The sequence below is a fragment of the Narcine bancroftii genome, chromosome 6 (assembly GCF_036971445.1).
Source record: "Narcine bancroftii isolate sNarBan1 chromosome 6, sNarBan1.hap1, whole genome shotgun sequence".
In the NCBI taxonomy this organism is placed as follows: Eukaryota; Metazoa; Chordata; class Chondrichthyes; order Torpediniformes; family Narcinidae; genus Narcine; species Narcine bancroftii.
Genome location: NC_091474.1, coordinates 243,349,182 through 243,366,014, shown reverse-complemented (window position 1 = coordinate 243,366,014; position 16,833 = coordinate 243,349,182). Strand labels below are relative to the sequence as shown.

At 42.0% G+C, this 16,833-nt stretch overlaps 1 protein-coding gene and 1 long non-coding RNA gene across 17 annotated transcripts in view; one reads left to right on the top strand and one right to left on the bottom strand.

The window, feature by feature from the left end:
* LOC138737198 (uncharacterized) overlaps positions 1 to 12,518 on the bottom strand; it is a 93,029-nt gene extending 80,511 nt beyond the window's left edge. For 5 of the 6 annotated variants that reach the window (XR_011340831.1, XR_011340827.1, XR_011340828.1 and 2 more), the window contains exons 1-3: positions 12,442 to 12,518; positions 5,934 to 6,101; positions 2,514 to 2,552 (exon numbers count right to left, since the gene is read on the bottom strand). This is a non-coding gene — a long non-coding RNA (uncharacterized lncRNA). Of the gene's footprint in view, positions 1 to 2,412; positions 2,553 to 5,933; positions 6,102 to 12,441 lie in introns of those variants that run through there. The other variant, XR_011340826.1, reaches the window with a different exon arrangement.
* LOC138737196 (serine/threonine-protein kinase MRCK alpha-like) overlaps positions 1 to 16,833 on the top strand; it is a 653,014-nt gene that overhangs the window by 567,192 nt on the left and 68,989 nt on the right. For all 11 annotated transcript variants that reach the window (XM_069887840.1, XM_069887837.1, XM_069887843.1 and 8 more), the window contains 2 exons: positions 753 to 844; positions 1,974 to 2,050. In XM_069887840.1, the coding sequence (XP_069743941.1) occupies positions 753 to 844; positions 1,974 to 2,050 (169 nt within the window). The remainder of the gene's footprint in view (positions 1 to 752; positions 845 to 1,973; positions 2,051 to 16,833) is intronic.

Genomic DNA, 16,833 nt, shown 5'->3' with positions numbered 1-16,833 from the left:
GAGTTGGAGGGGAATCGGGTTGTACCTGGGTTGAATGACCTTTTCTTGTACTTAACTCTCCTAGTGTTAATCCTAATGGCTGGTCTGGCTTGGTCGGCCTTGAGAACAACACTTTGTATTCCGTCTGGGCGCATCAGTGATATTAGCATCAACTTCTCCAATTTCTGTTAAACCCCTCCCCGAGTCTCTCTCCCTCTCCCTATCCTTTCCTCCAGCTCCAGTTCTCCTGCCCCTGCCCCCACCCACCCCCATCACCTCAGCAGATCTTTTTTTTCTCTTCTACCCTCCCACCTGTATCTCCCTGTGACCCCTTACTTTTAAATTTAAATTTAGTCTTACAGCACGGTAGCAGGCCTTTCTGGCCCATGAGCCTGTGCCGCCCAAAACCTCCAATTAACCTACAACTCCCGGGAGGACACCGGAGTGCCCAGAAGAAACACACGCAGATAGAGGAAGAACATAGAAACTCATTACAGACACCACCACATTCACTGGTCCTACACTAACTGTTTGCCTGTGCTCCATCCCTGCCCCTTCCTTCCCCCCTCTCCTCTTCTCTTCACACCCACCTTTTTCTTCAGGACTCTGTCCGGCTTGCTCATACCTTGACAAAGGGCTCAGACCCGAAATGTTGGTTACCCTTTACTTCCTACAGATGCTAATTGACCTGTTGAGTTTCTCGACTGCTTTTGTGCATTGCATTCTATTTTCGATTCCCTAAATCTAAACTTTTTTTTTTAATTTTGTTCCAGCAAATTGCAAGATGGTGAGAAGAGAAACCTGGAGCTGCTAACTGAAATTGAGAAACTCAAGAAGGAAATGGAGGAAATAAAAGCAGAAAAGGGTATGGGCGCACGGCGCAGTTGCTACATAGACCTTAACCTGTACTTCAGTTTGCTTCTCTTGAGAATAACGGAAACCGGTATTCCTTTTGCATCATTAATATTAAACAAATCAGTCAGTAGAGCTAAAGGAGTAGGCTAGAAGCTAAAAATCATTGATCATACAATGAAAATTGACATAGTTTTAAGATTGGTGACCTGGATTGATGATAACAGGTTGATAAAGCTGGTTGAATTGATGCTGACTGTTTGGTTGAGTTGCCTAATAGTTGCTGACTTGAATATGTGGCAGTAATTTTCTGTGTTTTTAATAAAATTCACAAATAAAATGATCCCCAGGTTCAGAAATTCTAATGCTTCTGGTTGACATGCAAATAAATTCTAATATTGTTATTTGGCATCAAAGCTTCTTTGACAGTCTGAGCATGAACATAATCTCGCTCTGATAAGTGTAGGCTCTGAAATGTATACCTTCGTATTAGTTTTCCTCCGTCCCCTGCTGTGTTTCATCGAAGTTGATTTATTTATAGGATTATAGTTTGTAGTTTACTCAGTAATGTATCCTTGAATCCTATAGCTTTCTCCTTGAGCTACATGGCTTCTCATTCTTTGCATTAATAAATTGGTGTATTGTGTAGGTTGAACGTTGAGTGGGTGGGGAGGGGGGTGGGAAGGAGGGAGGGGAGGGAGGGGGGAAAAGGGGAGAAAATGACACTGTGTATATTCAAGAAGGAAATGTTTGTGTGTACTTTGATTAATTTGGTTCATAGTGTAAAAAATAAAAATAAATAAATTGGTTGGTTAGGGTCGGTTGTACAAGTTCTAGCTCAGTGTTTTGATAAGTTAATAATCCATAAAAGAATAGTGCATGTAATTAATGTCTTCTCACAAATGATGCTGTTTGTTTTTAGCTTCATTGTTTTGTTTGTATTTTCAAATGGAGTTTTGTTATGGAAGGACAACCGCTGTTTAAGTTTAAAGCAATTTCCTTTAATTAAAAGAAATTCTCCAAAACACCAAGGTACATCAGCACCTCTGGCCATCCTTGTGCCAGCTGGAAATGATCTCCCAGAGAAAGCACAAGCTCAATATTACTTAGAGTTTAAAAACAAATTGCTGCTATTTTTCTAGGTGTAAAGCACCAAGATTCACAGAATTCTTTCTTGGCATTTTTGAATACACCTGCCTCTCCTTTGGATCAATTTGAAGTAAGTATCTCAAAATATGCAGGTCACAATTCTATGACGATTTAGTGATCCTTAGGATACTTTCTAGATTACTTATTCTAGCTGTGTTCCTGGATGTGAGTTAGTGACTTTTGTTGATAGGTTTGTTCTGAAATGTTTTTACATGGTTTTTAATTGAATTTCTTCCTTCCCTCCCCTCTCCCTCTCACACTCCATGTGTGGTACTCTTTGACTATTGGGATAGGATACTTTGTCGTCCTCTTCTTCATCTTCATTGATAAACTTATGGAATGATGTAAGTTCAGAAGATTCCAACCAATGAATTGTACCCCTCAGAGGGGTCTGTTTCATTGGTTGGAACAGCAACCAAAAAAATACAGTCATTCACAGAAATTTGTTAATGTTCATCTGCATACCCCTACTCCCAGTGCAAGATGAATGTTTGATGTCGGAACATTGACGTTTCTAGACAGTATTTCATTACCTATCTGGGAACAGCAGGTTTTTCTGGTTGTATTGGGACCTGTGAATGATACAGAGATTAGCTTCAGAGTCACACGATTGTCAATGTTGAAGCTACTCAGATCGATCAGCTATAAACTTGACAACTGGAGAGAAATCTGGGTGTAAGAACAGGGGAAATAGCAGCAAGAATAGCTGTCCATACATTTCAACGTACTCTCCTCAATCATCTGGGTTAGAACTTTTGAAACATTTACAATTCTTTAAACAAAGAAGTTTCTCCCCATAAATGACTATCCCCTCATCCTGGAATTTTACCTGAAGTTTTACATTAACTGCTCAGGGGAAATAGACTCACAGCTGTCAAGCCAATGAGTCAGATAATGAATCGCTGGAGGAACTCAGCAAGTTCAGAGAGCAATCAGTGTTTTGAGTTGAAATCCTTTATCGAGACTGAGATAAGTAGGTAGAATTACACACATAAAAATGGGGAAGGGGCTCAGAGATGATAGGATAGAAGATGTGAGAGGTGGAGACAGGTAGTTAGATGGAGAAACCATGAAGAAGGGAAGGGGAAGAAAAGTTGGAGAGAGAAAAAAATGAGTTCAGGTGTAGGTAAGAGGAGATGGAAACAGAAGAGTCAGATGGGATTGGGGGTTACATAAAATTAGAAAATTCAATGCTCACTGCATCTGGTGCTCTTGATGCAACCTCCTCTACATCGGAGAGACTGGACGCAGACTGGAAGATCATTTCGATGAGCACCTTCGCTCTGTCTGCTACAATAATGAGGACCTCTCAATGATCAACCATTTTAATTCCACACGCATTCCCGCACCAACGTGTCTGTGGATGGCCTCATGCATGCCAAACTAAGGAACAACACCTAATATACTGACATGGCACTCTCAATCAGATGGCATTAACATCCACCTCCAATTTCTGTTAAATTGCTCCATTGAGTCTTTTTCTTTCTCTATCTCTTGATTTTCTTTCCTCCAGCTTCCCGTCCCTTTTTTTCTCCAGAGCTACCCCTTCCAGTATCACCTCAGCTTTTTTCCCTTCTACCATCCCACCTGTATCCACCTATGACTTTTTTCCTGTTAGCCTGTGCTCCTCCTCCTGCCCCTTCCCTCCCCAAACTTCTTATTCAGGCTGCTTTTTGCTCATACCTTGACGAAGGGCTCAGACCTGAAATGTTTGTTTCCCTTTACTTCCTATAGATGCTTTGTGACTTGCTGAGTTTCTGCAGACTTTCTTGTTTACCTCACTGTTCATGCCAATAGGTGTAAAGCTGCCAAGAGGAATATGATCTGTTGTTCCTCATGTTTATATTTAGCCTCACCCTGACAATGGATGAGGCTGAGTACAGACTGTAAGAATATTTGGAGGAGTTAAATTTGTTGGCTGCAGGAAGCCTGTTTAGATTCATGGACTGTAGGTGTTTGGCAAAGAGGTCACCCAATCTGCATTTGGTCTCCCCCACCCTTTCCTACAATGACCTGTCTGCCCTTGACATCATCTGTTGTCAGGTGAGGCTAAAGGTAAATTTGAAGAAGACCATATCATATTTCTCCTGGACAGCCTTAAACCTAACAGCATGAACAATGACTTTTCTAACTTTAGGTAACCTCCATCCCTGCTGATTCCACGGTTTACATCTATGCACTGACTCCTATACTCAATTTCTTTTTCTCCAACTTTTCCTCCCTCCCCTCCTTTCACCTCTTACACCTTCTGCCCTATCACCTCTGGGCCCCTACCCCAGCTTCTTTCCCCTTTACACACTGTATATACTCGTGTAATAGTCAAGTTTTTGGACCAATTTTTCGGGTCGATTTTTAGACAAGTTATATTTTTTTTCTGCGTTAACCTGCGTCATTCAAGGCATCAAGCAGCCCGGATGGTCAGGACCAGGTGGTAAGTCCGTGTTCGAGGCGTCAGGAGCTCAGTTGGCTGGGCAGCTAAGACGAAGATTTGCTGCCAGGGCATCGGGAGCGGAGCTCAGATGGGCAGGCGGCCAGGGCCTAGGAGAGAATTTATGGCTGAGGCATCGGGAGCTCTGGTGGGCAGGGCATCAGGAGCTCAGATGGGGCAAGGATCTGCGGTTGGAGTGTTAGGAGATCAGATGGGCGGGCAGTCGGGGCCATGGGTCATATGGAAAACGCATGATTTTTGGCCCAAAAAAGGGGGCTTACATGGAATTGACTATTACACAAGTGTATGCAGTATATATAATTCAACCTCTTTATTTTAGTTGTGATAAAGGGTTTCAACTCAAAACATTGATTGGCCATTTATACTCATGGAAGCTGTCTGACCTGCTGCGTTTCTCCAGCAGTTTTTCATCTGCTCAAGATTCCAACGTCTGCAGCTTTTGTGTTTCTCTAATTTGAATGATATCACATTTCATTCTTTTGAACTCCAGGAAACACAAATCTCCTTTTGCATTTTACAACTCATTGAAACTATTCCTTAATTTGTGGCAATCATAATTTCCTGGGCCAAAGCAGCTATATGGAGTTAGGTTCCATGTCTCAAATATTTCTAGTTAGCAAAAAATCTCAGTTGCATTTAAAAATTCCAATCCACATTCAATTTATATATTCAATAACTACTCTGTGTTTCAAGAAACCTTCCAACCTGGATGGAAGTTCTTTCTGACTCATCCTCTATTCCTTATTTGTCAAGGTTTTATTTTCTCATGCCCATTTACAAAGATCTGTGCTAATATTTGTTTTTCAGTACGTCTTAGTTTTTAAAGGGAGGTTTATGAGAAGGTGGGGGATGGGGGGGAATGAAATTCAAGCCTCTTAGGGGTATAAACTAATTTTACTATTGAAAAATATAATTGTTTTTGGCGAGCATCCTCCCTCCATTGCTGCAGATTTGCCCAGTTTTCTGTGGGACTGCCACTGGCATCACTTGGAAAGCAATCTTATCCAAATCACAAATCTTAGCAACTATTTTGTGCTTTTTTGTTTCGAGCAGTACAGTGAACTCGAGAATATTACATTTGTTCCAGGACAGTGTTAAGATGTTAACTAAATCTGGCTCATTGCTCAGTCTAATATGATGTGCCCTTTGTCAATGTAGGACAAACTGTTCAAGAGAAATACCCTGAATATGGGATAATTTGTAATGAAGTGACCAGAACTGAACACAATATTCTAAGTGGGGTTGAACCAAGGTCTTGTATAGCTGCAACATTACCTCACAACTCTTGAACTCGATCCCAAATTAATGAAGGCCAACGCAACATACACCTTCTTAACAACACTATCAAATCATCTTTTAGTAAAGGCTAACATAACTTGTTGTACCTACGTGTCAAGTACATTTATGAACAAAGGCACCCAGTCTAAATGAAGGTTAAAATCATCCACACATTATCCCTCTATCTTGGTTTCCGAATTCTACTTAGTCTTCATTTGCTGCTTACCTTTTCACGTATTCTTTTTCAAGACAATAACTTATTTCTTAATCATCAAATCTTCCTTCCCAATGTAACACAGGCACTTAAATGGATCTACTTGAGAAGTACTGTTGTGCAAGCATAAAGAGGCCAACTAGAATATCACCCTTGATATGTGCCAGACTGCAGATTATCCTGAATTAACGTAACAGAAAAAAATATTATAGCAAAAAAGAAACTCACAGCAATTCAATACAATTTCAAATATAAATTTGCATGCTAAGTGAAATTGACTGTATTGTATTATTAAGTACTTTGAAAGTACCCTTTCTGTGGTGTTTTAATTGTGTCTTTTGCTGTTCAGTGTTTGGTAGCTCTTAATAGACTCCCGCAGGGTAGGAATAATTATTTTTTTCATAATGTACTAATGAAACAATTAACGTGCAGTTATGCAAAGAAAAAGTAGAATTAAAGGGATGGAAGTTCTTTTCTGGTTGGGAGGATGTAATTAACATGGTGAACAGGGATTGTCAGGATTCGCTGTTCACAATCTTGGACAATTATTTGAAAGAGGGAATTCAAGACCGCTGCTGATACAGTGCTCGCGGGCAATGCAAAGGACCTTTGGGGGTTAAAAAAAAACTACGTGAATGGGGAATGGCAGATGGGAGTAGTAGATGGAGTATTTTTTAAATGTTGAAAGATTGAAAGATTTTAGTGTTTAAAGGGACTTGGGTGCCTTTGTTCATAAATGTACTTGACACGTAGGTACAACAAGTTATGTTAGCCTTTACTAAAAGATGATTTGATAGTGTTGTTAAGAAGGTGTATGGTGCGTTGGCCTTCATTAATTTGGGATCGAGTTCAAGAGTTGTGAGGTAATGTTGCAGCTATACAAGACCTTGGTTCAACCCCACTTAGAATATTGTGTTCAGTTCTGGTCACTTCATTACAGGAAAGATGTGGATGCAAGAGAGGGTGCAGAGGAGATTTACAAGGATGTTGCCTGGATTGGAGAGCATACCTTGTGAGGATAGGTTGAGTGAACTTTGGAGCGGAAGAGGAGGAGGGTTGACCTGATAATATTGTACAAGATGATGAGAGACATTGATCGTGTGGATGGCTTTTCCCCAGGGCTGAAATAGCTAACGTGAGGGGGCTTGGGAGTAAGTACAGAGGTAAGTTTTTCACATAGAGGTGCATGGAATGTGCTGCAGGCAATGGTGATGGAAGGCAGGTACAACAGGATCTTTTAAGAGATGGAACTGAGAAAAATGAAGGGTTATGTAGTAGAGAAATTTTAGACAGATGTTACAGTAGGTTGGAGTTGAACAACAAAGTCTGTGGACACTGTGATTGTAATTTACATAAAATTGCTGGAGAAACTCAGCAGGTCTCACAGTGTTCTTTTTGTAGCAAAGATAAAGATAGATAACCAATGTTGGGGGCCTGAGCCCTTCATTACAATTCATTTCAATTCTGTGTCCTACTCCCGCACCAACATGGCCTCTCATGAGAGGCCAGCGCCTTTTTCCCAGGGCAGGAATAGCAAACACCAGAGGACACGTGTACAAAGTGAAGGGAGACATCGGCAGTAAGTTTTTTACACAGAGAGTTGTGGGTGCCTGAATGATGGTGGAGGGTGAAACATTAGGGGCAGTTAGGAGACTCTTAGACATGCACATGGATGGAAGGAAAATAAAGGGTTACATGGAAGGGAGGGCTTAGTATTATTTTAAGGAATATATAGCTCGGCCTAACATTGATGGCTGATGGTTCTCTACTGTGCTGTAGTGTTCAATGTTCAAACCAAGGTCACCTGTAAAGTGGAGAAGCAACACCTAATATTCCATCTGGGCACTTACCAACCGGATGGCATTAACATTGACTTCTCCATGTTTTGCTAAACCACTCCCTGTTCTTCCTCTCTTCGCTATCCTTCTGACTCCTTTCCTTCAGCTCTTCACCCCCTTCCTTCTCCATTCAGAGAGTTATCTCCTCCCCATCACTTCTCATCTTTTTCTGTGCCCTCCCATAGCTACCTATTACCTCTTGCCTTTGACCCTGTGCTGCTCCCCATGCCCCTCCGTCCACCATTTTATTCAGACACCTGCTTACATTTGCTCATACCTTGATTATAGGCTCAGGCCTGAAACATTGATTATGTATTGTTACGAGCCCAGAGAACCCCAAGACCCAGTAGCAATAGGTATTTGTCAAGACAAATGGTTACTTAATCAAAAGTTGCTTTTAATTATCTTTAAACATGAAAACAGAATCACACTTTAACTTATCACATTGACTTAACTATCCTAACTTAACCCCCTTCTAATTCTAAGCGCACGTGTATGTGTGTAAGTTCAGAAAAGTTCTTTGGTTCACAGTCCAATCTCACTTCTCATTCCTCCAAGTTCACTGGTTGCAGGCCATTCTTATACTGTGCACAGAATTTAACATTTATAAAGTTCACCAGGCTTTGGTGCTTGAAAAGTAAATCGTTACTGCTCAAGAAGGTTCTTGTCTGTTTTCAGAGAGAGATTTGTTGTACACTGGACACCCACAACTGATTCCTTTTTAATCAGCCACTTGAGTGTCTTGTTGATGAAACTTGCCCCCTCAGGGTTCTCCAGATGATATCCTTTTTCTTTCAGGTCATCACAAGTGAAACATTATACAGCCAGTCCTTTCCTCTTGCATGAACCACAAGGGATTTGACCAGGCTGAACTAAGCACTCACAACCAGTCTTCCAAATAGGGTTTTCCACAAGCTTGCCAGCTTGTCCTGTTCCAGTCCCAGCTGCTGCTGCTCACTGTAAAACTGTAGAACTGATCTCTGTCTGTCTCTGTCTGTCTGTCTGTCTGTCTCTCTCTCTCTCTCTCTCTATCTCTGAGATTTAAAAAAATCCTGTTTGACTCTCTCTGCTTGCAAAACTACATGACCCTCCTAGAACAGCAAGTTCCACCTCAGACAATCTGTGGCTCTGACAATTTCTTTCATCTGTTGCCTTTTGTAAACAACAATCCATTAGTGAAGTCTCTTGGGCATTCTCCAAAACTTGCAAAGGCTCTGGGGCCAACATGTCTAGTAGCATTAACAGAGCTCCAGTATTTTAAATAAGATCTGTTTTAAAGTGTTTGTATGTGACGTACACTAAAAATCCTGCCCCGATTTATCTCCCAAAAACATATCTATATACTGTCACAGTATCTTTATCTTTGGCACATAAAGAACACTGTGACTTGCTGAGTTTCTCCAGCAATTATGTGTAAACTATCATTAGGATGGCATATCACTGTGGGCTGAAGGGCCTGTATTGTGATGTAGATTTGTATGCAAGAAGAATATCTTGCTCTAATTATATGGGCATTGGCAAATCAATATCTGGAATATTGTCCTGCTAATGACATAGGCATGAAGATGGGGTCCTGCAAAATGATTTTAAGGAACTAGGTAGAAAATTATAAATCAGGACTTCCAGTTTGTTATCACAGGATTACTCTACCCGTGCCATATTCTTGTGAGGCAAGATATAGGAAGATGGTGCAGTTTAATACATGGCTAAGAAGCTGATGGAGGAGGCAGGGATTCAGATAGTCGGATCATTGGGACCTGGGCAAGGTATGAGAGGGATATTAGTTTCCCTCCACCTCAATTGGAAGGTTCATTGATGTTAATGGGAAGGGTTTAAAATGAGTGGCAGGATGGGTGGGGGGTGGTGGGAATCTGAGTGGCAGGGCAGCAAATGAAGGAGTTTAAAGCACAGTTGATGTTATGCAAGCAAGTCTGAAAGGAAGGACAGAGCGGGATGGGGAAAGGAACACAAAGAGTCTGATGGGCTGAAATGTTTTACTTTAATGCAAGGTCAGGAAGGCGAACTTAGAGCATGGATCAGATCATGATGTGGCCATGACAGAGACTAGGCTGTAAGAGTAACGGAACTGGCAGCTCAGTGTTCTTGGGATTTGACGTTTTAGAAGGGATAGAAAGTGAAAGAGGTGGAGGATTTGTATTTTGTTGGGTTGTACTTGAGCAATAGGATGATAAAAAAATGATTAGGAAGAGTGTCACAGCTGCACTCAGAGAAGATGTAATGGTGGGCTCATTCAGTCTGGAATAGAAATAGAGATCAAAAATAAGAAAGCTGCAACCACTCTGATAGGGTTATTCAAGAGGCCTCCCAAGAGCCATCGAGAGATAGAGCAACACGTATGTCGAAGGATTTTGGAGAATGTAAAGCAACAAATTTGTCATCGTCAGAAAACTTGAGTTTCAGTTTATTTGTTGCAGAATATCTGCTACAGTGAGATGGATTTTCTGCAATATTCATATAACGATGTAAGGAACAAAATTATAGAGTATAGAATTAACACCAAGAATGAGCAGCATTGTAGCACTGTTATGGGGTTCATTCAGGAACCTGATGGCTGCAGTGGTGAAACTATCTTTAAGTATGTGGATACATGCTTTCACACTCTTAAGCCTTGTTGGGAGGAGGGAGAAGAGAGTATACCTCAGATGGGTACTTCCTAAGCAGCAGGAGATATAGGGAGGAAAGTTTGTATTATGTTTTGAGTTGCATTCACTCCTTTAATTTCCCCATTATTGACTAGGACTTCCTTAGTGCCGGATGATCAGATGGGGCAGAATTTGTTAAGTGCATCCAGAAGGGTTTCTTGAAGCAATATGTGGATAGTCCGACAAGGAAAAGGGGCTATATTAGTCCTTATACTGGGAAATGAACCTGGCCAGTTGACAGTGAGTGGGGAAGTACTTTGGGAACAGTGATTATAATTCCTTATTTTAAAAATAGTTATGAATAAGGTTAAGACTGTAAGTACAAAATCAGGGAAAGACCTGGAGGGAGTGAATTAGGAGTAGTTGTTACTGGACAATTCCACACCTGACGTGTTCGAATTGTTTAAGGACCATCAAAGGCCCAGGACTGGTATGTGCCAGTAAGGTTGATGAGAGAGGTCGTGATTTTAGACATAAAGGAAAAGGAAACATATGTAAGGTTTAGGAAGCTAAAATTAGGCAGTGCTCTCAAGGAATATAAAGTTTGCAGGAAAGAGCACAAGCAATTTGAAATTTAATTGTTTTTGAGGAGGAAAACAAAGGTGGTTGTTGAGGTAGGGCAGTTGATGTTGTCTACACCAGCCATTTTCAATGGGGGCCTGGGGGGGTGGGTGGCAGGGCACATTTAAGTAAAAGCCTTGTTTTCTTTTCACTTCACATAACAAATATTTTTTTATGTAGTCAGCAGGAGAGATGTATGGAAGAAACCAAAACTTGACTCCTTCACAGGGAAGGGGGACCATAAACTTTGAGCAGAATCCTAGGGGGGCGGGGCAATAGCTGAAAAAAAGTTGAGCATGACTGGTCTACATGGACTCGTTCAAGGAATTGACAAGGTCCTTCGTGGTAGGCTGTTCCAAACGATATAGATGCATGGGATTCATGGTGAATTGATAGTTTGGATTCGGAATTAGTCCATAAAAGGCAGAGAGTAGTTCTGATCAGGGGTTATTCTGGCTTGAGGTTTGTGACCAGTGGTGTTCCATAGGTATTGGTGTTGGGACCCCTGTTGTTTTTGATATATAAATTATTTAGATGAAAAGATGGGTAGGTAGATAAGTAAGTTTGCAGATGACCCAAAGATTGGTGGAGTTGTGGACAGTATAGAGCATTATCACAGAATAGAACTGGAAATTAATTGGTTAGAGGTATGAGTGGAGAAATGGAAGATGGAGCTTAACCTGGACAAAGGGTGAGTTGAGGCAAATCAAATATAAGGGAGATCAACTATAAGGGGAACTGATGCAGTTAATGGAAGGACTGTGAAAAGCATTGATGTACAGAGGGACCAAGGGGTCCAGGTCCATAACTCCACACCAGTCGATGGGGTGATTAAGAAGATCCATGGTATGTGGACTCATTGGTTGGAGCAATTCGTATAAGAGAAAGGAGGTCATGTTGTAGCTATATAAAGCTTTGGTTAGACTGCACTTGGGGTTTTGTGTGAAACTCTAGTCATCCCAGAAAGATGTTGGGGCTCTAGAATGTTGGAAACCGTGATAGTACCAGAATGTTGCCTGGATCAGAAGAATGAGGAGGTTGAACAAATTTGGGCTTTTTTTTAACTAATATGAGAAATGAGTTTACCCTATAGGAACATTGTGATGGATGAAAAGCCATGAAGACTGATGGGAGACCAGATAGAGGTTTAAAAAGTTTTGAGAGGCATAAGATAATGGTCAGAATCTTTCTTTTCTAGATGACATGCATTTAAGATGAAAGGAGGAAAATTTAAGGGAAATGTGTGAAGCTGATATTTTACGCTGAGTGATAGGTGCCTGGGACGGGCTGGCAGGTGTGGTGGTAGAAGCAGATATGATAGTAGGATTTAAAATGTTTAGATTGACTTGCGAATAAGCAGGGAATGGAGGGATATGGCAGTCAGAAGAGATTTAGTTTAATTTGGCTTCATTATCAGCGCAGACATCGTGAGCCGATAGGGTTGTTCCTGTACAGTACCTTTCTGTGTTCTTGTCTGCATCTGGTCTCCCTGCCAGTGGATAACATCAGTGAGGTGCCCTGCAGCACTATAAAGGGGCCCCTGTACTGTGAGCATCCATGGCATCACAATGGCAGATACTGATGATTGAAAAGCTGGTCCCAGCCTTGAATGAAATCTTGTTTCAACAATGAACAGTAACTTCAAGCAAACTGTAGATTTCACTGTAGAGCAATGCCAGTGTTTCCCATCTTGTGTCTCAACACACAAGCACAGTTGAGGAGCAGTGGAAGACTTTCAGAGAGATTTTTCACAGTGCTCAACAACAGTATATTCCCATTAAAAATAAGGGCAGTGAGAGAGGGAAGAGCCAGCCTTGGTTAACTAAGGAAATAAAGGAAAGTATAAAATACTTGAGAAATAGTGGCGGTGGAGTCAATTGTATTATTTAAGAAAAGGTTGGACAGGTCTATGGATGAGAAGAAGATGGAGGGTGATGGGCATTGTGCAGGGAGGTGGGACTAGAAAGGGGTGTTTGGTTCGGTGCAGACTAGAAGGGCCTAATGGCCTGTTTCCGTGCTGTAATTGTTATGTTATGTTAAAAGCTCGTGCACAAAGTAGCCAAGAGTAGTTGGGAACTGAAGGATTGGGAAAACTTTAAAAGGGCAACAAAGGACAATTAAACGGGAAATAAGGGAAAGGGAAGAAGGATTATGAGGATAAATTAGCACAAAATATAAAAACAGATAGCAAAAAAATTTATAAATATATAGAACAGAAAAGGGGGAGTCAACATAGGTTCCTTGGAAGATGAGAAAGGATCATTGATATCGATTAATGAGGAAATGGCTGAGGCCTTTTGTGTCAGTCTTCATGGTGGAAGACATGTCAAGCATGCCAGAGAGTGGTGATAGGGATGCGAAGGGAGGTGAGGGCCTCGATAAAATAATTGTCACAAAAGAGAGAGTGATGAGCAAACTAATGGGACTGAAAGCAGACAAATCCCCTGGTCCTGATGGGATGCATCCCAGGGTACTGAAGGAAATGGCAGGAGTGGTAGTCATTTACCAAAATTCTCTAAATTCTGGGCAGGACCCGGCAGATTGGATTACAGCAAATGTCACGTCACTTTTTAAAAAGGATGGAGGCAGAAGACGGGTAACTATCAACCAGTTAGCTTAACGTCTGTATTCATTAAGGATGAAATAGTGAGACATTTAGAACAAAGGGGTTCCTCAGGCAGACGCAGCATGGATTCCGAAAGAGCAGGTCTTGTTTGACAAACTTGCTGGAGTTCTTTGAGGATATAATGGGTGCGGTAGATAGAGGAAAACAGGTTGATGTTGTATATTTTGATTTCCAGAAGGCGTTTGATAAGGTGCCGCACAGGAGACTTACCAATAAGATACAGAGGAATGGAGTCAGAAGTATATTGGCATGGATTGAGGATTGGTTAATGAACAGAAGCCAGAGTTGGGATAAATGGGTGTTTTTTTGATTGGCAGACAGTGGTAAGAGGGGGCCCCAGGGGTCGGTCCTGGGCCCGCAGCTATTTACCATTTAGAGAGATGATTTGGAAGAGGGGTCAGAGTGTCACGTAGACAAGTTTGAGGATGATACTAAATTGAGTGGAAAAGCAAATTGTACAGACGATGTGGGGAGGCTGCAGAAGGATCTAGTTAAGTTAGGTGAGTGGCAAAGGTCTGGCAGATGGAGTACAATGTTAGTAAATACAAGGTCATCCACTTTGGCAGGAAAAATAGAAGAGCAGATTATCATTTAAATGGTGAAAAACTGCAGCATCCTGTAGTGCAGAAGGACTTGGGAGGGCTTGTGCATAAATCGCAAAAAGTTGGGTTGCAGGTACAACAGGTTATTAAGGCAAATGGAATGTTGGCCTTCATTGCTCATGGAATTGAAATCAAGAGCAGGGAGGTCATGCTGCAAATATACAATGTACTGGTAAGGCAAATTCTGGTCTCCATACTTGAGGAAGGATATACTAGACTTGGAGGCCGTCCAGAAGATGTTCACCAGGTTGACCTATGAGGAAAGACTAAATCGCCTGGGATTGTACTTGAATTCAGAAAATATAGAAACATTTAAAATTCTGAAAGGGATCAATAAGATAGAGGCAGGAAAATTGTTTTCACTGGTGGGAGAGACCAGAACTAGGGACTCAGCCTCAAGATTCAGGGGAGTAGGTTTAAGATGGAGATGAGGAAAAACTGTTTTTCCCAGAAAGTCATGAATCTGTGGAATTCTCTGCCTAGGGAAGCAGTTGAGGTGACTTCATTAAACATATTTAAGGTTCAATTAGATAGATTTTTACATAGAAAAGGAATTAAGGGATATGTTGAAAAGGCAGGTAGGTGGAGTTTAGTCACTGATCAGATCAGCCATGATCTTATTGAATGGCAGAGCAGGCTGGCAACTCGTGCTCCTATTCCTTATGTCCTTATGTTCACATGAGAAGTGCTGGTGAAGAGGAGAATGCACTGATCTTTGAGACATAAACATGCCTTTATATCAGCTCTTTTGATGTTCCAGAGGGAATGGACTGAAATGCAAATTGTACAGAGGATGTGGGGAGGATGCAGAAATGCACTGTGGCTTTTGCAGACTGCCTGTAGCAAATTCTGCCCCAAAGATATTCACAGATTTGTCAATCAAAGGGTATCAATTAAAGTGTTAACATTAACATAGAACATTACAGCAGAGCCCTTCAGCCCACAATGTTGTTCTGACCCACATATACTTAACCAAAAAAAGAAAAAAAATTAAACCCTACCTCATAGCCCTCTATTTTTCTTTAATCCTTGTGCTGTCTAAGAGATTCTTAAATCCCCCTATTGTACAAGCATCCACCATCACCCCAGGCAATGCATTCCAGGCACCCGTGATGTCTCCCCCAATCTTTCCTCCCTTCACTTTGTTCTGGCAAATAAACTAAAAAATTTTATCTTAATAAGAATACTGGGTATTTTGAGTCCAACAAATACATTTTTTTAATATATTCTTCTTTCTTTGGCTTGGCTTCGCGGACGAAGATTTATGGAGGGGGTAAATGTCCACGTCAGCTGCAGGCAGGTTTGTGGCTGACAAGTCCGATGCGGGACAGGCAGACATGGTTGCAGTGGTTGCAGGGGAAAATTGGTTGGTTGGGGTTGGGTGTTGGGTTTTTCCTCCTTTGCCTTTTGTCAGTGAGATGGGCTCTGCGGTCTTCTTCAAAGGAGGTTGCTGCCCGCCAAACTGTGAGGCGCCAAGATGCACGGTTTGAGGCGATATCAGCCCACTGGCGGTGGTCAATGTGGCAGGCACCAAGAGATTTCTTTAGGCAGTCCTTGTACCTTTTCTTTGGTTCACCTCTGTCACGGTGGCCAGTGGAGAGCTCGCCATATAACACGATCTTGGGAAGGCGATGGTCCTCCATTCTGGAGACGTGACCCACCCAGCGCAGCTGGATCTTCAGCAGCGTGGACTCGATGCTGTCGACCTCTACCATCTCGAGTACTTCGACGTTAGGGATGAAAGCGCTCCAATGGATGTTGAGGATGGAGCGGAGACAACGCTGGTGGAAGCGTTCTAGGAGCCGTAGGTGATGCCGGTAGAGGACCCATGATTCGGAGCCGAACAGGAGTGTGGGTATGACAACGGCTCTGTATACACTTATCTTTGTGAGGTTTTTCAGTTGGTTGTTTTTCCAGACTCTTTTGTGTAGTCTTCCAAAGGCGCTATTTGCCTTGGCGAGTCTGTTGTCTATCTCATTGTCGATCCTTGCATCTGATGAAATGGTGCAGCCGAGATAGGTAAACTGGTTGACCGTTTTGAGTTTTGTGTGCCCGATGGAGATGTGGGGGGGCTGGTAGTCATGGTGGGGAGCTGGCTGATGGAGGACCTCAGTTTTCTTCAGGCTGACTTCCAGGCCAAACATTTTGGCAGTTTCCGCAAAGCAGGACGTCAAGCGCTGAAGAGCTGGCTCTGAATGGGCAACTAAAGCGGCATCGTCTGCAAAGAGTAGTTCACGGACAAGTTTCTCTTGTGTCTTGGTGTGAGCTTGCAGGTGCCTCAGATTGAAGAGACTGCCATCCGTGCGGTTCCGGATGTAAACAGCGTCTTCATTGTTGGGGTCTTTCATGGCTTGGTTCAGCATCATGCTGAAGAATATTGAAAAGAGGGTTGGTGCAAGAACACAGCCTTGCTTCACGCCATTGTTAATGGAGAAGGGTTCAGAGAGCTCATTGCTGTATCTGACCCCACCTTGTTGGTTTTCGTGCAGTTGGATAATCATGTTGAGGAACTTTTTTAATATATAGGTCAGCTACAAACCTCCCATTTCATGAGAATATCTTTCTCTCATCAGAAATGCATTTAATTGCCTTCTGTACTCTTGCCCCTCCTGAATTATGCAA